The sequence below is a fragment of the Etheostoma cragini genome, chromosome 10 (assembly GCF_013103735.1).
Source record: "Etheostoma cragini isolate CJK2018 chromosome 10, CSU_Ecrag_1.0, whole genome shotgun sequence".
Lineage (NCBI taxonomy): Eukaryota > Metazoa > Chordata > Actinopteri > Perciformes > Percidae > Etheostoma > Etheostoma cragini.
The window spans coordinates 26,643,305-26,668,903 of record NC_048416.1 but is presented as its reverse complement, the minus strand read 5'-3'; the positions used below and the strand labels follow the sequence as shown (position 1 = coordinate 26,668,903).

General features: G+C 40.3%; 1 protein-coding gene across 4 annotated transcripts in view; it reads left to right on the top strand.

The window, feature by feature from the left end:
- The first annotated feature begins 18,859 nt into the window (after positions 1-18,859).
- The window catches only part of LOC117951808 (complexin-1-like), a 54,215-nt gene continuing 47,475 nt past the window's right edge, over positions 18,860-25,599 (top strand). The window contains exons 1-2 of one of the 4 annotated variants that reach the window (XM_034883727.1): positions 18,860-19,167; positions 20,137-20,255. In XM_034883727.1, the coding sequence (XP_034739618.1) occupies positions 20,225-20,255 (31 nt within the window). In that variant the 5' untranslated portion in view covers positions 18,860-19,167; positions 20,137-20,224. Of the gene's footprint in view, positions 19,168-19,535; positions 19,775-20,136; positions 20,256-25,599 lie in introns of those variants that run through there. The other 3 variants (XM_034883729.1, XM_034883731.1, XM_034883730.1) reach the window with 3 other exon arrangements.

Genomic DNA, 25,599 nt, shown 5'->3' with positions numbered 1-25,599 from the left:
CTCAACATGATTTATTCCAAAATGAACAAGCTCTGTTCAGTACAAAATGAGGGGATACCGGACAAAGAAATATCCATTCATATACACATGGCTATGGGCTTTTCATCTCATATGCAAGCAAACCCCACAGCCTTCAAGGAAAATAACAAGAGAGAGAAATGGAAAGAGGGAGATTGCTGGTTTTCTCTGTCTTCCCAGTCTCTGTCATTTCCCATGACATGAGCTGTTTTAATGTTTTTTTTTTCATCTTTGTGTGTGAGTTTATATGATATGAGTTCACCTGACTGTGACTGACGCCGCATGGGGCAAAGGACTGATGGAGAGGTTGCTCATGTGCAAACATAACACAGTTTTACCTACAACAATCACAGTACTCCAATCCTTCCTGTCCTTGTTTCATACATGGCACGGTGTCAGACCTCAGGAATCATCTCCAGTGCAGCTGCAGTACCGTAGATCCTGCTACTATGGCTTTTCATTGCCCCAATACGTTTCTATGTATTATTTTATGTTTTGCTCTAGAATTATGAATACAAATATTTTGTTCCACTAAAGGAATGTCTGGCTGCCACTTTAAAATAAATGGGAGGAAATTATAAGAAAAAACGAATTGTAAAGTCAGATGTGCACACAAGCCGAAATTTTGAGCATTTTGACACCTATAGTTTGGTGGATTTGCTGCAATTCGGGGGTGAAGTTGAAACATTGTTACATTTTTCATTTGGTTAAGTTTGATTTCACTCTGCACTTTGTCAGTCGCACCAAACACTGTAAACAAATATCACGCGATCAAAACGGTTGCTTGTTTATTGGATAGTATGTCTGACACTCGCTGATATTTGGTCTCAGAAACAGGAGCTTCATCGCATTTATAACGTCTTGGGTTTTCTGGTTCTGATTTCTAATATTTAGAAGAAGGCAAACAATGAGCAGCTGACGGACAGCAAGTGAAGGAGAGAGAGATGATGATGTGTTGTCACAGACATCCAGCGATGTGTGCTCACAATATGAATGTCTATGAATCTGAACGTTATCATCCCTTAAATTAGGGGTCTTCAACCTTTTTTAGGGCAAGGAAGAGAGTGAGCAGGGACCCCGTACTGCATACAGTATATTGCATAACATTTAGTAATTTTCCAGCAACACAATACTCGAAACAACGTGTGAGGTATTAAATTATGTGTCTTCAAATGTCTCCGGTTTAGGGGCTCTGAAATGCCAGAACAGTGTGAATGCGAGGCGTAAACGTAGAAAAACGTGTTTGTTTTTAAACCAAAACGTAGCAATGTAAATAAAGCCATATCAGTGTAACCTCAAATAAATATGTTATGTGCCTTTATTCTTTTGACGGGGTCACTTGTACAAATGAGGATAATAATTCAGGAAAATTTGAAGTTGTTTTTATTAAAATTAATACCGCCCACCACCGGCTCTGTAATTTTTATTATTTTTGTTTGTGCGAACCTACAGTACAAAACAGCAATAACATAACAAAATAAATTCATAAATGTATGAACAAATAACATATAACATGACATGTAAGCCATAAAACATTCTTATTCTTCTTTTAATTATGCAAATGATCACTTATAGATTCTCTGCACACAGAAATAATTGCACGTATTATTACATACATAACACTTAATTACACTGTTTCACTTCACCCTTGTGTTGTCTTCCCATCAACCATGAAAAAAAACACGTTTTGGTCACAAATTTTCAATATTATTATTGCTTTTTCCAACATTTTTGCCACTTTTTCAATGTTATGGGGTCTTTTATTTTTTGGTTTTTGGTGTTTTTCCAAAGTTTTTGATATTTTGAATGTTGACATTTTCAGCTTATTTTGACAGCAATGTCCTTTGGGGGCAATGTGACCCAAGGACAATATAACGGTTAAACCCTATAGGTTGAGCGATCATTTACTGATGTTATAAACCTAAATTTTTTGTAAATAACTTAACAGTGACCTACAGTTTGAAAAGAGGAAATGAGGCTCACGCTGTCACATACTGAGAAGGTCAACTCAAAAGTTAAAAAAGGCCATTAAGCAGAGTTACATTTGGTAGCATGAGGTCAGTCCAAAACATGCTGGTAAATATATATATATATATATATATATATATATATATATATATATATATATATATATATATATATATATATATATATATATATAAACACATATATATATATAAACACATATGTAGGGGTGTACAGACCTGGGATGTCAAAAAGTCAAGCAAGAACAAATTCAAACTAACAGGGAATGTGTTTAAATTGGGTCAATTGCAATCCACATACTGCATGCAAAGCCTGTCATGTCCACCTGTCCGTGGTAAGAGGGGATCACATTGTGTTTTGTTCAGAAAATCTTTAATGTTTTCAGAAAGGTAATTTAGGTCAATAATTAATCTTTGAGATGTTTATGATTTTTTTTAAACATCCATGAACTCATCTGTTGATCACATGTTACAGTCTAATATAATATATGATTAACACATGATTTCAGTACGTAATCATATTTTTTTTAAAGTCTAAAGAGTGGACTTCAAAAAAAGATCTTGGCGAGCTGTTAACATTTTTTTGGAAATGTTACTGAACTGACACACATCCAAAACCCCCTCTTTTGGTATCTTCATCCTGTGTTGCATATTTACAGTAAATTATTTTCTATGTTGCTTCTACATATCCTTGTATACATATCATATCTAGAAGCAAGGAGACGTATCACAACTTCAATGCCTCTTAAGGAAGTAACGTGCAGGCTATAAATATCTCATCGCATTTAGAAGATGTAATGGTGTGCATCACCATGGGAACATCTCCATATAGTTCAACTTTCTAGTAGGGGCAATGGGGAAAATACATAACATCCTTCTTTACAAATATGTGTCACTCCCCTTGTGATGAAACTTTTCAATACATGCATAAACATTAATGAAATATGCGTGTGCATTATTATTGTTTTAGATAAAGAAAGATCTGCCATTAATGTGGAAAGGAAAGAAGGAAGTGTTGAAATAATTATTGGTAACAGCTTCATTTTCACCCATTTATCAGTGACATTCTAACACAGATAACTTAATTTCACAGATAGTGTCTGCAGGACCATCATTTTACATTTTCACAATATAAAACGTGATACGTACTGTATAAACAGTACTTTTAAAAAATCCAATTTGTAAGTCACATGTTTACAGAATGACACCCAAGACAACCCGTTCTCACTCCAAATGCATAAAATACAGACGTTTGGACAGTGGCTGTCTGCGTCTGATGCAACGAAAAAGATACTCTTCAGCGTGTGTGTAGAGCGTACTGGGGAGAGCAGCGTCTAAACGGGGTTTAGCGAGTAGTATGTAGGGGGGAAATTCCGCGTAGGGAGGTTGATGGGGGGGTTGGATGGGTCAAACTCAGGACTTTCACCCAGGAGAGCGGGGTTCGTGTCTCAAGTGTGTACTCAACCGTCCCATTATTGCCGCATGTCAGAGATGCCACTTTTCTTCTTTCTTCTGTCATACCCGTGTGTGATGGAACCGTACCACCCACGAACTTTCCCTGGACCCAACCGTCCCGTTCACGTGAGTCACAGAACCGTAAGCTCACACACAAGCTTTTCCTAACCTAACAGCGTCAAAGGGACGCAAATAGTCCCAACCAAGCACGTGTCATTTGGAGACAACAAAGGCACCTGACCAAGTGTCTGTATTTGTTCAGATGGGAGTGAAAATGTCTTCACAAAAACCTCATACAGTAGATGCCATAGAATAACAAGCTAACATTAGAGTCTCAAAGGTCAAACAGGATACACCGAGCAGGAACAACAGATTGATGCAGTTTAATTATTGTATCTATACCTACAGTATGTCATTGCATCATGCAGCCATGTTGGGTCAGGAGTTTACAATTTGAGACTGCAACGTACAAACCAACATATAACAAGAGTCTCCCAATCATTCAGCGATGCTGCTCCAACAGCCTTTGTGGATGGAGTCAAGATGCATAGCTGTTCCTCCAGTCCATTTACTGCGATTGGACTGGTCATCTCCTGCTGCTATGGGACTGTCCTCCCCTGAAAAACGCCCACACAAGTTGTTTGTTCAAGCACAAATTAAAACTCATATTTACATTAAAGTGACAGCAGCCTCTTGTGGATGTAGTTATGACGGGAACAAACAGGAACCAAGGTGACGGAGTATAAGAGCATCGTGGGTCAAACAAAAACAGGACTTTCACACAGGATGCATTTCCTGCAACCGATAGGAGCGCTAATTTAGGAAATGGACTTATTGGGTTCGATTCAAAGATAAGACTGCCATTGTAGGATATTTAACTTTTTCCATTTACTTGCCTGTGTTTTACTTGTTCAACAAAACACATGGAAAGACCAAAATCAACACTGCTTCAGTCAATCTCTTCAGACTGCTCTTCTTCCATTATTTTGAGATAGCAAATATTCTAACCCAAAGCTTATCACTTTTATTTCTTCATTCAGTCATACAAGCTGCAGTATTTGTGGCATTTTCTCCTTTTTCAGTTGATCTGTTTTCAGTTTTAAATGTTTCATCTCATCTGGCCTTGTTCTCTTTGTTTCAGCGCTAATGGCATACATTAGCCACCCTGACAAAGGAAGATATACAGTTCTTTCATATTGTAAAGGACATTCAAATGCTAATCAGGAGGCCTATTCACCACTCAGAGCATTGTAGGTAGTTGTACCTTTTATCTGTAAAAAACAAAAAAACGTGAGACTTAAAACAAGGTTGCAAGCAAACTTGTAACCAATTCAAATTTAAATAAAATGATTTAACAATAAAAAACTGGGAGCGTCTGGGTGAGTTCCCAACACTGGTGTGATCCAGTGTGTTCTACTATTCTACAGATACACTGCATTGGTAGTTTAACATTGAGTAAAAGTTGAGAATAGGTTATTTCTTAATAAATCATATTCATGTACGGTAACTAGTTTTTACTTATTTTATTTTTGTTCTTTTCCCAGCCGGTGTGGACCCAGTCTATATGTCCAAAATTGTGTTCCTTGTTGTTCTGTTTGATGGTCTTTTGTTGTCAAAAATGCTTTGGGATTGCAGCATGAAACCTAATTTCCCCACCGGGACAATAAACTTACTAAGGAACTAACTTCTTGCTTCGGTCTCTTGAAAATGGATGGCATCTTTTCCAGTGTGAAGACAAATCATTTTCATTTGCCTTGACATTACATTCCTCTGACTCATTGTTGGTGTATGCTCTGGTAACAACAGCAACCTTTGCATTTATCTGAGAGTCACATTGAACGAGCTTTGCCCTCATTAGCAGCTTGCACTCGTTGTCTGCTGGTTGTCTCACCACGGATTTAAAAAAAACAAGCAGAGGAAGACGCATCCTCCAAGGCGGCTCCCTGCATGCTATCCTGTCCCCAACCTCGCCCTTGTCCCTTCCTCTGAAACCTGAGCAAGGACAAAAATCTCAGCAACACAAGGTGCTAGACGGGCCTTTCCTATCTCTGTGTGTTGCGGGTCCTTTCTGCTCATTAGGAGGCATAACAAGATTTGGCCCTTCAGCCCAAATCAAATAAAGGCTGTGATAATGGCCTCCGTGACCTTAAGGGTCCTAATAAATGTGACAAGACAGCATTTCTGCCTACCCTCTCTGTGAGTGTGTGTGTCCGACAGTATTTGTCGGTGTTGGTGGACATCCTGCTAATGCTTCCTGCACTATATCAGAGTGGCCCACTGATGTGAATAAGTAGAGACGGAAAGGTGAGTTACAGTTGAATAAAAGATTATTGATAACCTGTACAGGTTCTGCCAGCCAAATATTTTTGGACTCTTGAAGGACTGCTAGCTACATGGCTGACTGTGATGGCACTAGTGCTAGTCCATACAGACGATGGTTCATTCACAGGATAGTTTTGGTGCCGGATTTTCCTACTTTTCTATTTTCTTTGACTCATCTTTAAACTTGGATTAGGCAACAATATTCAGGACCTCTGAGTGATGTTTAAGGCTGAAAATGGCAAGTATTAAGAAAAAATTGGGTCATGCAACAAGGAAGCTTGGTTTAATGGGCGTCGGACTGGGGGGAAAAGGGGGACTGAGTACCCAGGGCCCTCCTTGTGAGCAGGGTCCAAAAATATGCTAGAATGAATGGCTGTGGGTGCGGGGAGGGGCCAATAGAAAATGCTTTTCTACAGGACCCAGAATTTTGTGCTACGCCCCTGCTAGGTTTGTTTGGGGAATGACTGTAAAGTTTTACAAAGAATATATTTTTCAGCATTTACTCTCTAATTGGGACGTTTTAAGACTGATTGGGGGGGGATTTGCTACGGACAAAATAGACACTGCAATATACTGGTAAGAGCAAATAAGATTTAACCATGTATCCAATTAAATTATTTAGCTCAAGTTCGAGTATTGTGTGAACAGTTAACTTCCTTCAATGAAAAACAAGTTCCTTCTCGAGACCATTTTGAGGAGCCTCGCTCCCTGTGTCTGGAGCTTAGCGCCGCCGAGGACAATTGTGATTGGTTTTAAGAAATCACAGTAAACCAGAGAATTTTTTTTTCCCCTCCAGGAATGTTGTGTGGAAGGGCCACAGCTTCCTCCGCAACGCTGTGGACATTGGTCTTGCAACGCAAGATTACTATCGCTAACAAGCTAATCTGCTAGCATGTTTATAGCTGCCTGGCCAACATCATTTTTTGTTTTAAAAATGTTATTTCAGTTGCCAGTGAATACATTATCACAGGGATAAGCCAATTTTTCAAAAACAAAGAGGTGTAAAAATCAAAAGAATATGAAAGGTTCATTAACTTAAAGTTATATTTGCTCAAATAACTAATTAGTAATTATTCTTTAGTTTTTACATATACATGTAAAAACTCATGTTCCAATGACAATTGTCTTCTTCACTGATTCCCCTCTAATAGCAAGTAGAAAAGCAAGCAAACGTGCAATAAAGTAGTACAGAACCCATGCATATCTGTGATTTTGATATTCTATGGCTTTATGTTGTCTAGCTAAATATCAGGATGAAGTTGTTCATTTCCAACTTTGAGTTTATCTTGTAAATTGAAAACGAGTTCATAGAAAACTACTGATTTCCATCCATGTTCAGTGTTTTTCATCACACCCTTGCTTATTGTTCGGGCTTGACATAATTTGGTTAAAATTATGTGCCCATTTACTGTCTGCACATTGTGATTCTGGCACAGTGTTCCATTTGGTCGAGCAGATGTTCATGCCTAGATGTTTTGCATCATGAGATGGGTCTGACAAATGCATGGAGGAAGAAAGCAGAGCCAGAGTGTACGGTATTATCAGCATCTGCGAGGTGATGCTGTAAGTGCTGCACTCTTCATCAGATGTCTGCACTCCAAATGTCAAGCTTGCAGGTGTAAATGTATTCACACACCTTTAGAACATGAGATACTGTCCAATATTATCTTCTTCATACTTTGGATCCTCATCAAGGACCAACATGTGTATATTACCGCTCTATTTAAGAGTTACAAATTATAGTATTTAAATGTTTTTTGCGTCAAAAGCAGCCAGTTGAGGTGGTTTGAGCATCGGGTAAGGATGCCTCCTGGGCGCCTTCCTAGGGAGGTGTTCCAGGCACGTCCAGCTGGGAGGAGGCCTCAGGGAAGACCCAGGAATAGGTGGAGAGATTATATCTCCAATTTGGCCTGGGAACGCCTCGGGTTCCCCCAGTCGGAGCTGATGTGGCTCGGGAAAGGGAAGTTTGGGGTCCCGTGCTGGAGCTGCTGCCCCCCAAACCCGATACCGGATAAGCGGATGAAGATGACGTGTTTTTCACTAAATGTTGCATCAGGCCGCATTCATGTCCTCAAAGAGCTACTGAAGTCCATGGTTTAGAAACTTTTAACAACTGAAAATTTTAGAAAGTCGGTGATGACCTTTAACAACTTTTGTTTTATTAACTAATTTTAGACATTTCTCACAAACTTTATAATAAAATCAATCTATTCAACACCTCTGACTTTCCCCGGCACACCTGTTGCCCACACAAGTTCCTCGAAAGGCCGCCCAAGCTGCTGTAAAATATTAATCATTTCTATTATTGCAATATGAGGGCATAGCGTGCAAACAAAGACAAACCTCCGCTGTGTTCCAGATCGATTATTTTAATTAAGCTGGCTTGGGGACAAAGGCACCTCCATGCATCACGGGGTAACTGGTATTTGTTATCCGAGGTGAAGGCTTTCTTGGGGGCTGCGGTGGGAATGGAGGTCTCTTTTAAACTTCTGAAACTGATACCAAGCTTTCTCACATGCTGTCCTTTTATATTTTTATACCACCTGAAGTTGATACTCTGGAAGTCTGGAAGATTTTACGAGTTTGGTTTGTGTTTAATCTTTGCTGTGGCTATAAGTTTGGTTACACTTTACTTGAAGGTATAAGAGTGACATGACATTGTCATGAACATGTCATAAATGTTTTTAATAATTCACAAACTTTTCATGACTTAGCGCTTCTTCTCTTAGTAAGTTATGGTCAGGGTTAGGGTTCATATGTCATGACTGTGTCATGTGTTCATGACAGTGTCATGTCACTCTTATTTAAATACCTTCAAGTAAAGTGTTACCAAAAGTTTATATATTTGCTAGTTTGGCTTTTTTTTATGCACGCCAGGACTATTTCTGTCCTCTTCAACGCCGATCAAAAGTTTTACTTTCACCAGCAGTGGCTCCATGTCCTGCTGAGATTGACTGCAGTGCAGCGACCGCCTCTCTGGCGTCCCACTGGCATGCATGAGGAGTGGAGGAAATTTTCCTGCAATCAAGAACTTTAAAACCTCCTCAGAGCAATGATCCCAGGTCTGATTGCCTTTCATCATCTGCAGCCTGCTTATGGGAGAGCAACCAGGTGAGAACTTATTTCCATGAGATTCTCAGACTTGTAAAAGCTGAAGAGAGAATAAATGGCATAGTTCAAAGTTGATCACTTACAACCAAACTCGTAGCAGCCTCTCATTTCTAATGCACTCCAAATGATGACTTCATTTATTTACAGTTTTTTGTCATGGTTTTGGTTCATTGTCCCATAAATGTACTATTGTGCATTTTCTTTCATTCCAAACATTTTTATCTTGATGTTTTTGTGAACTTCCTCAGACAATTAAGCCACGGCATCTAAGGAAAATAGGCTTGGAAATTACCATTATAGCATCCCATTCCAGATCCATACAGGGCCAGGAGGAAACAACGTGGTTCTGCAAAGAAAACTCAGTAGGCTATGTTTTTGTTATAATTAACCTGGTCAGTCTGTCTCTGCAGCTTTTTTCTCTATTACTTCCTATCACACCCTACAAAACCTGAGAAGCTAGGAACTGAACAGCCTAGTGCTCCTATTCTTTGCCACCTCACTCTCTCCTTTCCGCTCACGATAATTTCTACATGAATTGATGATTTACTGCACTAACAACTTATATCAACAAGCAACAGTTCCACTCATGTCCCCGGCCAAATTCTGTGAAAGCTCCCTGCAGAAATCATTCTCATGCAACCCACAGTAACTGAAGACTTGCTCCAACAAAAGGACCTACTCAGAGACTCCCACAAGAGCATTGGGTTTTTACCTAACTCTCTCTTTCACTTCGGGAGCCAATTACACACCCCTGATACACTTCTAATAAACATCAACCTCGCGCCACACACCACGCTCAACCCTCAAGGCCAAAACTGTTTTTTTATTATCAATTTTCTCTCCAGTCTGTTGTTACTAGGGGGAGGAGAGGAAGAGAGTGAGGGGGATTCTCCTAGTGACCATAGAGATATCAATATAATTATGTAATTGTTCTCTTGGTTCAGAGCTGGTCTCAATAAAGTTTGAAAGTAATAAAGATGGAAAGTAGTTTAAAAAATCTCTTAACGAGCCAACGAGAAAGAGCATTTCTCTTTAATGGTGGAGGGATGTGATCACAGGGTAGGAATGGACTACTGTTACATTTGTACTCTGTGTCCAAGTGCCATTATTTAACCTCCTAAACCCCAAGGACATGCCAGTGGGGTTCAGTCATTACCAACACATGCTGTGAAGCCAAGATTGTTCAACGTCTATAGAGAACCCAACGTTTCAGGCTGAAAGTGGGGGAACTTTGTCTAAAATAGTGCCCAATATGTTTTATTTGTTACAAGCCATATAAGCAAAGTCATAAATAACATGCATGTTTTGCATGTCTTGTTAGCTTGTTTTCCTCACCTTCTTGGACTAATACATTGCCTAAGATGCTTTTCAGCCCTCAACCGTCCTGTTGTCCTCGGGTCAAGTTGACCCGTTTTCCTATATCATTGTTCTTTTTAATTACCCAAATTAACATGATTGATTCCACACAACACTCTTTGGCAAACACAAATCTCTACTTTCATTAATTTTGGGGTTCAACTTGATAGCATTTGGAAAAAACGTTGAAATGGTGTTGAAACATTCCAGTCTGTGATTTTCCATCAATATACTTTCCTTTAATTTTAGTCTCAATAATTCCTAATTTCTGCTTTTTGAACTCAAACAGTAGGTACATTTTCCCATGTATGAGGTTTATTGACCAAAAATAACTGTAAAACTAAAGTTAATATGTTAGTGTTACGTAGTGTTGAAAACGTCAGAAATAGTGACAAACTGTGTTTATATAATAGTGTTTGTTTTAAAACAAAGGGACAAAAACGTAAGAAAAAAAAAACATTGATGAAAAGAATCAACCAAAGTGTTGATTTTCATTTATTTATTAAACGGAAATTTGAAGAAATGTAATCATTTGTAGATGAAATTATCCAAAATAATAATTTGTATTCCACGGTCACTGTTTAAAACACAGCGGGCTAACAAGAGTAAGGGAGGGATTTGTAACGTATGCCTTCTACAATAAAAATCATTTTGCATATACTTTTTAAATACTGGTAATTTTCAATGAAGGTTGCTTGTCAGCATTATATATAATATTTAAACACAATTTGATCACTGTGATGTTGTATCCTCTTATTTAAGCCGACACTTTCCCTCCCTGTCATAACGCATCACCACGTGTCTGTCGGTTCAACGTTGAACCCATTCACACTCATAACTAAGATTCACATCAGCAGCCCATTTCCCTCCATGGAACATTATTACACATGATTCATTTCCTCATCATTAGGAGCTTTGGCTGTGTCACCGAGAAAAAAAATTGCAAAAGAAATTAACAAATGTGTGTTACTCAGATCATCCCATACATACCTATCGTAAATTGATAGTGAAGTCAATGATCATTTTGCCATTGTGCAACACTGTGAACCCTTTATGACCCTGGAATAATAATGGCAGATGAGGGGGGAGACACTGAACATGATGGATGAAGTGCAGCTAACAGAATATGGTGCTTTCTGTGTCACTGAGCTTCTTTGCTCAAGCAGAACTCAGAAAAGGTTTATATCAGGATAGATTTGTGTAGCAAGTACAACATGAAGCAGACATTTAGAATATAACAGCGTGAGAAGGAAATAGAAAGAAGCCACAGAACAGTTCTGAAAAACCTATTGAATAAAACTGAAGATGCTCTACACCAGGGCTGTAGTATTTGAGTCCTGTCTTGGACTCGAGTCCGGACTCAAGACCGTTTTTCTATGGTCTCGGACTTGTCTCGGACTCGCTGGTATTTGGACTCGGACGCTGTCTCGGTCACTGGTCTTGCCCAATATGGCTTTTTCTCTTGACCGAGTTCAGGTGTCTTTATTATGTTGATAACAATATTGGAGGGAAAGTGAAATCCAATATGATTATCTTGATACTGTCATGCATTTGCCTTTGGACTCGGTCTTGACTTCGATTCGACTTGTCCTGGTCTTGGACTTGTCTTGGACTCAACTAAGGTGGTCTTGACTACAGCCCTGCTCTACACACAATACCAGTTGAGACCAGTCTGCTGGAGACGTGTCCTCAAGTTTCTCCCAGTCTACCTTGATGTGATGCATCTTTTTAGGGATAGTTGCTGAGTATTTCCTGACTGACATCAGAACTGAAAGGAACTACACACCGATGGTACACCGATGCAAGTGATGTGCTTTATTGCATATTACTGATAGTTAAAGTTTATAGTGGTGCATCTGCTGTTATTCCCACATTTCTCACTTTTCAACACAGTTTATATCAACAGACTTACAACCGATGCCCCTCTCACACCAATCCTGTCTCCTAAAAATGACGTTCTTAGAACTGAACTGCAATCTAAAATAAATTGAGAGGAAAACTACATTTCTCCAAGACATTTGTTTTCATATTGTGCCAGCGACAGGCAGACATTTTACAATGATTGCTGTTTTAAACTTGTGGTTAAGGTTGTGAATTCAAACAAAAACATTGTTTTGCGATATAGCAAAGCCTTTGGTACAAATCTCAGCAATACAGGGGTTGAGTGAAAGCAGTCAGCCACTGACTGTGATTGGCTGATCAGACATCACTATTCTCTGGCAGTTGCTCTTTTTTGGCTGTTGATGTGTCAAAATCTTCAGCCTTTCTAACAATGTGAGCTTCTCCGTCACACAGCTTTTGAAGAAATGTATTTCAGCTCCCTGCATCATAATCAAAAGACATTTTCTTCCAGTTTTGGTACATGGACTTTGGTGCGATTACATAATTCCAAACATAGATTCACATAACAAGGTTTAATCAGCCAAAATAACTGAAAACACCTGGGTAGGTATGCAGGGCCTTGGAAATAATGAGTGGCAAAAATACCTTTACCTTCACTAATACAACTCCAGTGGATTATCTTGTTTTGTTCTTGTGTTAAACTGTTTTACACTGATCAGTACTCGAGCTTCATAGGAAATAAGCAGAAAACTGATTAAATGAAACTGTGAAAATGTATAAGTCCTCCCCGCCGATACAAAAGTATTACATGTTTTTGAATAGTTCTGTCTTATAAGAGCTTTTTTCATCATGCAGTGGGTATAAATATATTTGACACCAAACGGGTGTAACGTAATCGTTTGTGACAAGAGTTTGCAATTTAGATTGCAGCTGCTACAATCAGAAAGAAAATACCACCTGAAATGATTATGTTGTATGGCAAGATGGCTGTTCTTTGGCCTACAGCACATTACTATGAAGCATTGGCAAATACCTCAGTTTGCTGCCTCCAACGGTAATATATTTTTTTGCAGAAAGCTGGAATGACTAAGAGTCACACCTTAAGGTCCGATATTAAATAGGGTGAGAGACCTCACCAGGATGTTCTTTCTGTCCCACTGCCATAATCAAGCTGAAAATGACCCTGCAGTGGACAAATCATCCAATCCCTTTGAACTGAAGGAGCATGGACTGATTCATTGCAAAGGAACTGTGAGCACATTTGTCTCTCTTTCTGTAGCTTTTCTTTTGGCTGTATTGAGCTGTCAGACTTCAGATGTGATGGAGACATTTTTAGAGTTGATTCCAACTGATTTCAATTGCTTGAGTTGAGTGATTGCTAAGGTTGACTTATTGACTCATGCCACCAAAAGGTTAAGCTGCTGTAGCTCTTTAATGATGGTAACCTGAAACGAACTTGTGTAAATTCAAGAAACCTGATAATATTACAGGAAATAGTGATACATTTGATGTTTTCAGACTTGTTCTTCTCTATATCATTAATCCATCCTCGCTCTGCAGGCTGTATACCCACATGGCTACCTCGGCTTCTGGGACTCAACTGTAAAGCCACCAGACTCCATTTCTGTTCTGATCTTCTTGGCTTCGTACTTCATCCTCCACTATAAATATGGAAGCTCAGAGAGACTTTTGAGTCTGCCAAGCTGGAGGATACAGTACCTAACCATGGATTAGATTGTTTTCTGAAAACCGGGATCTCTATATTTCATCGAGGCCTTTGGGTGTCATATGATTGCCCAGTTGAACAATTTTTATTATGGAAAAAAATCATCCAAAACTTCAAGGCAGCACTTCATTGTGAGCAATTTAATAATGCGAGCTCAGTCACTGTGAATGCATACTAATAAAGCTTCAATTACTCAAGGTCTCCACATAATTAAAAAAGCAACAACACAAAAGGGAACAACATAGAAATGTTCATGGTAATTATTATCTTTGGTAAAGTTTTCAGCTCCTGTATATTGACTATTCACTTTAGTGGCGGACTTGCAGCTCCATGTAATTGTTAGATTTTCTAGTGATTATTTTTTTAATATGCTGAGCACTGTTTATCTGTATGTAGTTTGAGTAACCATACTATGAGGGCAAAACCTGTCCCCACAGTCACATTATGAGGACTCATCACCTATCTGGGGATTGACATTAGGTCCCCACAAGGTTATCCATCTATATTCTCTGGGGAAATCTTGGGCTGGGCACTTATCAGCAACTGCACAAGGGAATACATGCAATACGTCAATGGCTTCCTGCAGGCTTCACAAGTTGGTTTACAGGTCATCTCGCCACTTAAACCCAGTTGTCCTGAGGTGGATTGACATGACGTCAGGGGACACGTCTCTCTCACGTCTGTGTGTGAGAGAGGGGATGATGGAATGTGCTCTTGTGCTTCATCCGCTCAACATAAGTGTGCCCGGGAGGATTTGCTCCTTTTAACTGAGGTCTCAGGGACATTGCATCAGGTTAAAGGTTTGATTTTAATTAAAAGTAAGATTTGAAGTATGAGTGTTTGAGTTTCCAACCTCTGAGAGCTCAAGGTGTCTGTATGCAGTCATTGTTGTTTCTTTGTGGAACACAATTTTCATTTCCAGTGAAGGAACCACTGGGAAACTGACACTGTAGACAAGTGTTTTTAGGATCCCAAGCATGTGTATGATATACAACATAAACCTAATGAAACCTCTGTCTCTTAACAGGAAATTGCGACCTGAACAGTGTATTTAGAAACAGGCATGTAATGGATAAGTCAGTGTCTATTTATGTAATGTAAATACTAAGTACTGCTAAACATAATCTTGCAAAAACCATCTACATTCACACAAGAACAAGGGGTAAAAAGGAAAAAAGAAAATTATAAGATGTAAAAGAAATTATTTGAAACAATTACCTCTTTGTCAGCGAACCTGCTTCACCAAACCAGACAACATTTTTTGCCAACTGGCAATGCAACACAAGCAACGACAGAAATGGGTTAAAAAAATCACTAAATGTGACTTAGCATTGATCTTAATATCTGATCAATAGTCATCTTAGGAGCTGATGGAGGCTAGTGGGTGGATGCAAATGATCTCTGCTTTGGCCATAGCCACCCTAGGCGAAACCTGGAGCAGTTTGACAGCTGCTGCTTGGAGATGAATGGAGAGGACATTCAAATTACATTTTTATCAGCTACAATAGAAGCATTTTAAACATCATTTTGACAAACACACCACATCACAAGATCTACACACTATACCTGTTTTGCTGAAACTTTTAGCCACATCTTGTGACTTTCAAGCCTCATTGAGCATATTACTTTCTTACTTATTGCACATAGACTAAACTGCAAATGGATCTGGAGTTTAAGTGCCCAGAAAAAGAAGTGCAATACAACGGTAATAATTATGCAACCGTTTGCATTCTCTAAAAAATAATACAAAGTTGCAAGACAAAGAAAGAATAAATTGCCAAAAAAAGACAAAGTGTGTGTCCTGTGTATGAAAGCTGCACTCACCAAGTCTGTGCAAAAAAGAAAAGTACAAGGAACTGCTCTAAGGTGACATCAGAAAGACATGCACAATGTGCTCGTGTTAATCTGCCCAGCTGGTCTTTGATGCTTCATGTGAAAAGAAAACAAAGGGACGTGAAGTAAGAAATAGCATTGGTGAATCCAGGTCTTCTGTGGATCGGCAACATTTAGACATTTCATAGTTTGTTCTTAGGATTCACTTTGTATCCTTACACTTGAAGTGAGGAAATAAATACATTTATGACTGCATGTGCAATAATGTGCCCTAATGTTGAAACCACACACGAGTGTTAACCTACTGAATCCCTGCTTCACTGCAGTCCTGCTTTTTTTTTGGGAGTAAGACGGTGTATTTAGTAAAAGTTAATTGCCCTGTGCTGCCTAAAACTGAATAGCAAAAGCTCAATGCAGGTAATACCCTTTGTTTTTTCTTACATCATTTTATACTGACAGGGATGAGTGAACTCAGAACCATAGAAGCTACACTCAAGCTTCATTAAAGTGCAGTTGCACACATAAAAACAAGCAAATTAATATTTGAATTGTCTTAACTTTATCTTGCCACATTTTTGGGTGAAAATACATTGGTTAGGAAATTGAAGAAGCCTTATTGTTGCCACGATGTTCACCACTGATATTCCTCAAACGAACGGATAAAATGAAATAAGAGAGGGGATTAAAATTCTATACATGCAGCCTAATTCCAGGAAACATGTCAAGTCCCTGTTACACAGCTGAATAGTGAAGGACCTCAAATTGGCACGGTTTTACATATAGCTCATGCAACCGATGCACATCAGCAAATGGTGAATCGGATGCTACATGAGATACAGCTCATACACTGTAGGATAGGAAATTTCGGTGTCACAGCTTTGCATACATCTGCAGAGCACATCTATCTGGAAAAAGTTTGGTACTGTTTTATGTTTGGTGTCACTGAAATGATCAGCCTAACAGGTTAAATCCTCTCTGCAAACCAACTCAAAGTTATTTTATATCTACAAGGTTCAAGCTTACAGCGCAGAGTGTCTGTATCCCTCATGGCATGGCCCCCTTTCTTTCCCATTTGTTGAAGTGCAGCAGTCATATCGATGGTGTGCTGTGTTTGAAATGTAATATAACTCTTAACTGTAGCCAGTGAAACAAGTAGATCCAGAATATGTACAATGTGTCCCATAAATCTAGAGCTGGATTAAGAGTGCAATCCAGACACTTTGAATGATCGTATTGACTGTGAGGGTACTGGTTTCATTTCCTCCCTTGGATGTTAGAACAAGAAAAACCTTTGCATCATGGGTCAAAATATCTCTAATCTATTGAAGCTTTAGACTCTGGTTCATTTGAACTGCATCCTATGAAAAGTACAGGTTTTCGTAACATCTTGCAAAACGGGACGGCTCTGTATTGTGACAAAACTTTCACTTTTTTTAACAAACAATAAAAATCACCACCATAACTATTACTTTGTGCTCAATGTTAGGGTGTTAAAGGGATACAATTTAGCATTGCAATGTTGGAAGTCTTACAAGAGGCAGATCAAAACTGATGCAACTGAAAACGAGAGGACGTCCTCATCAATACACTATTATGGGTTAAACAATGTTACATCCTACATTTCCTATAACGCAACTCAATAGCATGTTATCTTAGATTACCCTGTCTGTTAAAAGCACACATATTGCAAGCTCATATTGGTGCAGTATATATGGCAGGCTTTCTCCTAAAAACTTGCGGTCTCCAACATGAGTCAGTTTCCACTGAAGCTGTTATACAACTGTGTCACAGACTGTGTACCGATACTTATGGCAAACTGAGAATTCAGTAAAGCTCATGCTGTAGATTTCGGCATGATTATTTATCCAGAGTTGGACTTCATATGATGGGTAAACATCCCTGTTTGTCTACATTCATGTTTTTCACATGTAGGCCTAGACAAAGAAATAGACACAGATTAATACAAATAAATACTGTTATTAAGTACAACCTTTCCATGAAATTAGGCTAATTCAGTAAATCTCTCCTGATTGAAATATTACCAGGGACACAAGACTCATGTAATCAGTGTGAGAGCACTAGGACACATTGGGGACTGTGACTCAGGTGGTAGAGGGGTCATCTACCAAACGGTCGGTGGTTTGATCCCTCAATCCCTGCAGCCCCATGTCAAAGTGTCCTTGGGCAAGACAATGCACAAAGACACTGAACAAAGTGCTCCCGATGCTGCGCCATCGGTGTGTAAATGTGTGTGACTGTTGCTCTGATGAGCAGGTGGCACCTCGGCCACAGTGTGTGAATGGTTCAATGTAAAAGCACTTTGGGTCATTAAGACTAGAAAAGCGCTATATAAATATAGTCCATTTTCATCGAAGAAATGTTCAATCAATCCAGTAACAGATATACATTAAAGTAGCCAACTCAAATATTGTAATTTGATATGGCTGAAAAATCTTGTCGTTGGTGTATACCGTGTCCTCTTCATTTTTCTTCCGTGCTGCAGTGATGCAGTGAGCTGATTACAGCCCACCCTGACACATAGCTGTGAAATCCAAGTGAAAGGGTTAACAGCTTTGCTTTGCTGTGTGTTTCAGCTGGAAATGTCTGCATGTAGCATTAGCCTCAGTGGCATCCACAGGGGCGGTCTTAGTGACCATAACAGGATACCTCCATGCTTTATTTTTGCCCCACAGGTCTCGTCAGGGGGGAAGCATCCCAGGTATCAGGAGAAGGTGTTTTTTTCAGTTTACCCCTGCTCTTACTCTTGTGCATGCCCCTGACATGCCCTGATGTCTGCAAGAAGATCATAATGTAACAAGTCAAACATAATAAGTAACAATAGCCCTTGATGTAGGAAATAGCACAGCCATGGTAACATGGAAAGAACCCCATTGGAACATTTTGTGATTTTTCACATCACATCCAACGCAAACCACAAGACATTACACGAGACAGTGCAGACAAGCAAAGAGACATCCAGCTATAACATATTTCCCCCATACACATCATATTTCTGTTATATGCAGTACCGTTTAGTGTAAGCTGAGTCCCTTTCCCAGTTGCAGAGAAGGGGGGGGGGGGTCTGTAGGACGGAGCAGCCAGCCAGCGTGGGGGCTGAATAATTGATCTCTGTCTATCGGTCAGGAGGACGTTAGTGGGACGTTTCTCTCTCCATCCCGTGTGTGATTCCGTCGCTCTTTCCCATGACGGTGTGAAGGGCACCACCACCCTCCTTTCTACTCCTCCTCTTTCTCTCTACGCGCGCGCGTGTGTGTGTGTTTGTGCAAGTGAGTGTGTGAGCAGGAAGACGAAGCAGCAAGCAGGAGGAGACACCAAGGACGTCCTTTTTTTTCCAGCCCCGGGAGCCAGATAGACAAGGGACGAGCAGTTAGATTAGCTTGTGCTGCTGCAGGATAACTTGGATCCGGAGAGTGTTGAAGCCGAAGCTCTGTCTGCTCTCTGATCCCTTGTTTGGTGTGTGAGTGTGTGAGGAGGATTTCATCCAGTCGCCGGACGGAGGTAAATCGATGCTTGATGCTGCTGTTACTTCAATGCAATTCAACGGTTTGAGGGAAGCTATCCCCTCGCCGTGGTGCTGAAACCAGGCTCTGATCAAACAAGGAAGTGCATGTGTAAATTCCCGCTTTTTGTTCCACCATCGCTGTCTCTTTGCACGCGAATGCACAATCAGGTCGATTTTGAACACATTTACTGCACGTCCACTGTTTATGTTAGCTGTACACATGCATGCATCCGTGTACTTTGCTGTCTAATGAACGTACTATACAGTTGAGCGGCTTTTTTGATGCCGGAGTGGGATGGCTGTGTCCAATGGACCTCCAATGGAGAATGGAAAGTTTTACCACATGATCAGGAAAAATACACAGCGGTGCTTTTAGTTCCGCGACCACATGCGTACTAACACACTGTCCTGCCAAGCTGAGGAGTTGCACCGTGCACTTTCTCCAAACTCGCTTGGCTGCGAGCACAGAGGTTACCACCGATAGCCCTGACACGCACTGCTGTCACTGCCTGACAGGAAACAGGCTCACAACACACTCCAAAAGGCGTCACATTCGCGAGGAAACGCTAAGCCATAGCTGCTGATTTGGTGTGTAGATTCGATGTGTTGGGTGATTCACTGTCCCCGGCTGGGGCTGATCCATTGACCTTGGTGTCCTTCAATTGGCGCATTGTAGAAACGTGCCCAACACACAAATACAGATTCTGCAAGCCTAAATGTGGCTGTTTGACCTCGTGCAAGCTTTAACTGGAGCTAAATGTAGAGAAATGAATGTTTAATATTTCCACAACCTTCTTACATATTTAATGTGTCTGTAGTCTTGTAAAGGGGGAGACCTCCTTATCTTATCACATTTAAAGTCATGACCAATCTTCCTGCATACTATGTTGCATTGCTCATTGCTTTTGCTGTCTTGTTTATAAATATAAGGATTATGATTTTTTATTTTTTTATTTTTTTTCCAGATCTGGCTACAAAGGACTCCTACTTTTCCGTCACAATTGAATGTAACATTGCTCGGACAAGGAAGGCAGGGAATTAAAAGCCATCATCATGAATTTCGTTATGAAACAAGCGTTGGGAGGTAAGATGGACCTTTTATCCCCCCCCCCCCCCCCAATTGCACCCTAGTGTGAATGCTGAATGGGCATACGTGTGTGAGTGCAATGGTGGGATGTGCTTTTCCTTTAGTTTCATTTCCATGCAAACTTCTGTCAGACTTTATGATATTCAGTGCCTTCCCAGTTTCACGCATTGATGCACAAATAAATACGTTGTTATTCCCTTCAGTCATCTGCAGTAGAGGAAGTCAGGTGATGTTTCCTTTCTTTTTCGTCTTCCTTTCCCTGAATGCTTTTTTTTCACATCTGCTGCTGTCTTGCTGCACACATGGTGTAGTTGGCCCCTGAGGCACACTAAGGACAGCTTACTGTAACAGGCTGGTGATTTGTAATGTAGACTAAACCACTGTGGCCAAAGGGCATTTCAATTTCCAGTGAGCGCAACCTGTTTACCAAACGGTGTTTAAACAGGTCTTACTGTTGCTCAGTCTACCATTAACCAGACTCTTAGTGGCGCCTCATGACTGGACGCTGCAGCGCATCTTATCTCGACATGCTGAGTACACATTTTCCACCTGAAGGGGGAAAAAGATAATTAATTCTGAATCTAATCTGCAAAGATTTCATTCCAGCATGCAGGCATGTGAATGATTTTCTAATTGCTGTTGCTGCAACAACTCCCCGGACATGAGATCAACGGAGCAATGTAATTTTAGCAAATATGAACTTGTTATTATGTGTGAATATTAGGGGTGGGGGAAAAAAAATCGATAGAGCATAGCATTATCGATCTTTTATTATATCTGTGTTGATCAGTTTGTCTGCTTGACAATCCCATTTTGCAGCAATAGAATTGAAGTGATATGAACAAACAGAGAATGAATCTTTTTAGATAAATCAGATGTAGACAAAGTTTCCTTTTGAATACATTATTTGAAATTGGGAAAAATCTGAAGTTATAAAGGTTATAAATTGCAATATATAGCAGAATATTGCAATAGGTTTAAAATCGCAATAATATCATATCGTGGCAAAAGTATTGTGATGATATAATCGGGAGGCGTCTGGTGAGTCCCACCCCTAGTGAATATGCAGATGGTGCAGTGGAAGGTGAAAGGACCTCAGTGGTTTGAGCACATTAGAGACGCTGCTTTTGATTTTTCCGTAGCGAGCCCTCAGAGCACAAATCCAACCCTGGTCTGCTGTTGTTGTGCTCAGACTGTGATGCATCTGCACTGAAAATAATTTCTGTATATATAAGGATTAAAGACCCTTGTTTTCAAGTATTTCACTATAGGAATGCATTCATGACTAAATAAACAAGTTAAACGATAAAAAAACATCTTTAGATATTATTTATTAAGAGTTAACAGTCTGTAAATGTGTGGTTTGATTAGATTTGATTGACAGTAACCTGGTAACATAAACAAATAACCTCAGATCTGTCATCACTTTGATTCAAATAAACCATTATTGGTTCATGGATAACTTTCACATATAGTTTATTGACATTGCACTGCAGCATGTGCACTAACTCAACAAATTACTACACATACACACTCACACACACTGCTTAATGGCCTGTTGTTAACATGACTTATTGTGGCATGAACATTCAGACGTCACTGTTTCTCTAGAGGGGATGTAGGATCTGAGGTCATGACGTAGCAAATCTGTACCGTGCCACAGGCACATATGTTGTACAAGCATGGGGTGAACATGTCAAGGCTGCGCAATTGTGGAAAAAATTATAATTGCAATTATTTGGTCAATATTGAAATCCAGATTATTTACCATGATTATTCATTGACTTTTGGAAAGAGATAAATGCCCCCAGATATCACAAACAGGAGCTCGCTGACCGTTGGCTGAGTGAGTTTAGCCTTTGGGAGTGGCAAAAGTGCACGTGTCATTCAGAATAAGACAAAATTAGAGTTTATTTGCAAAAACGTAATGTGCAAAATAGTTGATTTTCTGATTGTAAGGAGCCAAATTCAAAATCGCGATCAAAACTGGATTAATTGAACAGTCCTAGCTTATCATCCACTTCATTAAACAGCTGCTGAATGGGAAGCTCTATCTTTCTCTGGACACAGAAATGTGTGTCTGAAATTGTTGTTATACTTATGTTATTTTATAATAAGTGCTGTCTACGTTGGGACTCCTGCTGTAAACTTACTCGTAAACAAAGATTTTTGGGTGAAGCTGTCATGATGTCGGTTGGGCATGCGTTTCTCATTATTTTAGTAATACACAATGCAGCTGCATTGTACCACCTATTCCCTTTTCGCAATATTTACATTTTCACAGGACAAGGTATGCCTTATTGCAACTCTTCTTCTCTTGTATATACAGTAAAGTATGCTGCAAATTGAGAATTGCATTCACAAAACACACAAAATGATCTATGGTTCCATGCAGTCACTTGATAATCATTGTGATGGTGTACACAACAAATGCAAATGTCAGGAGTCTGCTAATACATTTTTGCATCATATAAAAATGAATGGAAACCATTAGTAATCAGAAATGGAGGGAAGAATACGTCAAATGACATAAAATTCCCAATAATGGTCAGAAAAGTGTCTACATGTTCTGTAGTTAAGGAGTTTGCAACATGGCATGTTGCGTTAGGCTGCTGGTCTCTATGGCTGTGTTTGGTTAGTTTGTGTCAGGTACAGTAGCTGTGTGTTCATCATGTATTCAGATGTGCGTGTGTGTGGTTCACTGCTGGTGGGTGTGTTAGCGCAGGTGCCCGTCTGCAGGCTCGCACAAAGCTCCTCGTGAATAAAGACAGAGTCAAATCCGCTCAACTGTGCATAAAAGAAATTTTACACATGAGGAAAACCAGGCAGTTTGTGCCAAGACCTTAAGCAGAGTATTTCTTTCCGTCTTGGGGAGAAAGTTTTTTTTTTATTTTCGTCTTAAGGAGTAATGAGTTTTTGGAGTTCAGTGGATTAGCTGTGGGCTATTATCTCACTTCTCTCTCTCTCTGTGCGTTCTGAGGAGAAACTCACACTCCATCTGCTCCCATCTAGGCTATGATCTCTATTCTGTCTGCTTTTTGCAGTTAAGGGCAAGGTCGTCTCGCGTGGCACCAAGAAGGGTCTCCTCTTTGTCATCCATGCCCTTTCAGCTTTTGAAATGCAAGTCATAAATCTCAAGTTCCCAAAGTTTTTCATGTCACGGAAAACTCTCAGAAGAATAGTGCATCTGAGGAGGGCGTTAAGAGTCTGTTAACAGTCGGCGATATTAGAAAAGAACATGCTGGTTGTTTTAGCTGGTTCACCATTAGTTTAACAATGCCGGACCCTCCTCCACAGCGCTGCGGAGGAGGGTCTGGGTAGTCCACACACCAATCTTGAATGGGAGAAAAACATGCTCTGGTCTATGCCATTTCTTTAAGCCAATCACAATTGATTTGGGCGGCACTAAGCGTCGACCAGAGACATGGTGACGCTGCAAAATAGCCTCGGGAAGGAACTTGTTTTGGTGGAGCATGTGAACAAAGAAAGCAGAAGGTGAAAAGAGCGGGATCCAGGGGAATTTTGTGCAGCACCAAAGCCCTCCCGAAAGTGGAACGTCATGGATATAGACTAGTTCACCACTAATCGTACGGGTTTAGTGTAACTGCACCCATACAAATACTATTCCTTGCTCTGTTGCCATGACGCTGGGCTACTCTTGGGGACGTAACAACGTGGTAAATGAAACACGCGGGCCGCCGGCTGACGTGTTAGCAATAATGTGAATGCTTACTTTCTTTAGCAAAAATCTTGTTGTTGATAGTTCACCAACTTGCACCGCGAGCTGTCTCTCCGTCAAGGAGCTTCTTGCACCACCTGTTTGGCGATAGACTTTACACATTATCCTTCCCAATCAATAATCAATATGTTAAAATCAACTGGCAGGGTCTGGAAGTGTTTTTCAGACAGGTAATCTACCTCGGTGAACACTCAGAAGGCCTTGACACCCCCCCACACATGGGTATTTAGGATATGAATTTTGGTGACCTCACACAATTCCCAGCACAGGTTGGCCAACTTCAAACTAAGCAGAGGTCCGATCAGTCAGAACCAAAGTGAATTCACGCGAATGGAGGGCCTATAACATAAAATTAATGACCAAAATTACAAAAATGTAAATACATCTGCAGTTGTTTTGGTATCTTATCATTATCTCCCTATCAGTTATCACCAGTCACCAAGTTAACCACATGGAAACTGGACTGCACCAGTATAAAATATATGGTTTGCAGATAAAAAAAGAAGTTTTAAGCATATCTCAACACATGTCTGATTCTTTAATCTGTAGGGAATAGTTCAAAGACCTTTGGAGTCCATAAACCAAAGATTTAGAACCAATGCCCATAACCTCAGTCAGTGACATGCAGGGAGAAAAGGAAGGACAAATGAGGAGATGGTACAGTCTGCCGGGCAGTTGGAGCAATTTCTTTGTGTTTGTCAGTGCGTATAGGTCTTTTATTGCCTGAACGGGAAACCATAAGTGGGGGGAGGGGATGACATCATCTAAAACCCCTCGTAAATAAAAGTCAGCTCTCTCACCTCTTTCTCCTAATGAAGCTGTAGCTTCAACTCCTCCTCCTCCTTTTTCTTCCTCCTCCTCCTCCTCCTATGGCATTTTTGCCCTCAGTCTTGGTGGAGGAGGAGGAGGAGGAGGAGGAGGAGGAGGAGGAGGAGGAGAAGAATGAGTTGGTAAGTGGTGTAGATGAAAAGTGACAAATTGATCTTTTAGACGGGGTGTTAGATCATCAGCGGCGGATGGCGGAGGTTGTAAAGTTGCACTGCACTCTGGACTGGCAGAAGCTCTAATCTAAATTTAATGGGAGATGTTTTCAGCCCTCTGCCGCCTCAGAATGTCTCTCTTTCTCCTCCTCTACTTCTATCATCCCTTCATTCATCATCATATTCTCAACTCCTCCCTCTAACCGTCCATATCTTTAGTAATGTTTTGTACTACTTTTATTCCTCCGTCTTCTGCTCTCTGTTCATCACTCCCCTCACTACCAACACAGCTCTCCACCCTCTCTACTTTTATTCCATCACTCTCTCTATCCCCCTTGGCCCATCCTTAAATTTTCCTTTCCTTTTTTTCCTCCCTCCTTCCTTCAATAATTATCTAAAGGGCGAGGCGAGGCTAGGAAAGCACGATCAGGAAGCCATAGGGGAGACTGGGACTGTACGTGTGTTTGGTTTCGTATATGTGTGTGTGTGTGTGTGTGATTCAACATTTGCTTGTGTGTGACGAGAGAGAGAGAGAGAGAGAGAGAGAGACAGAGACAGAGAGAGAGAGAGAGAGACAGAGAGAGAGAGACAGAGACAGAGAGAGAGAGAGAGAGAGAGAGAG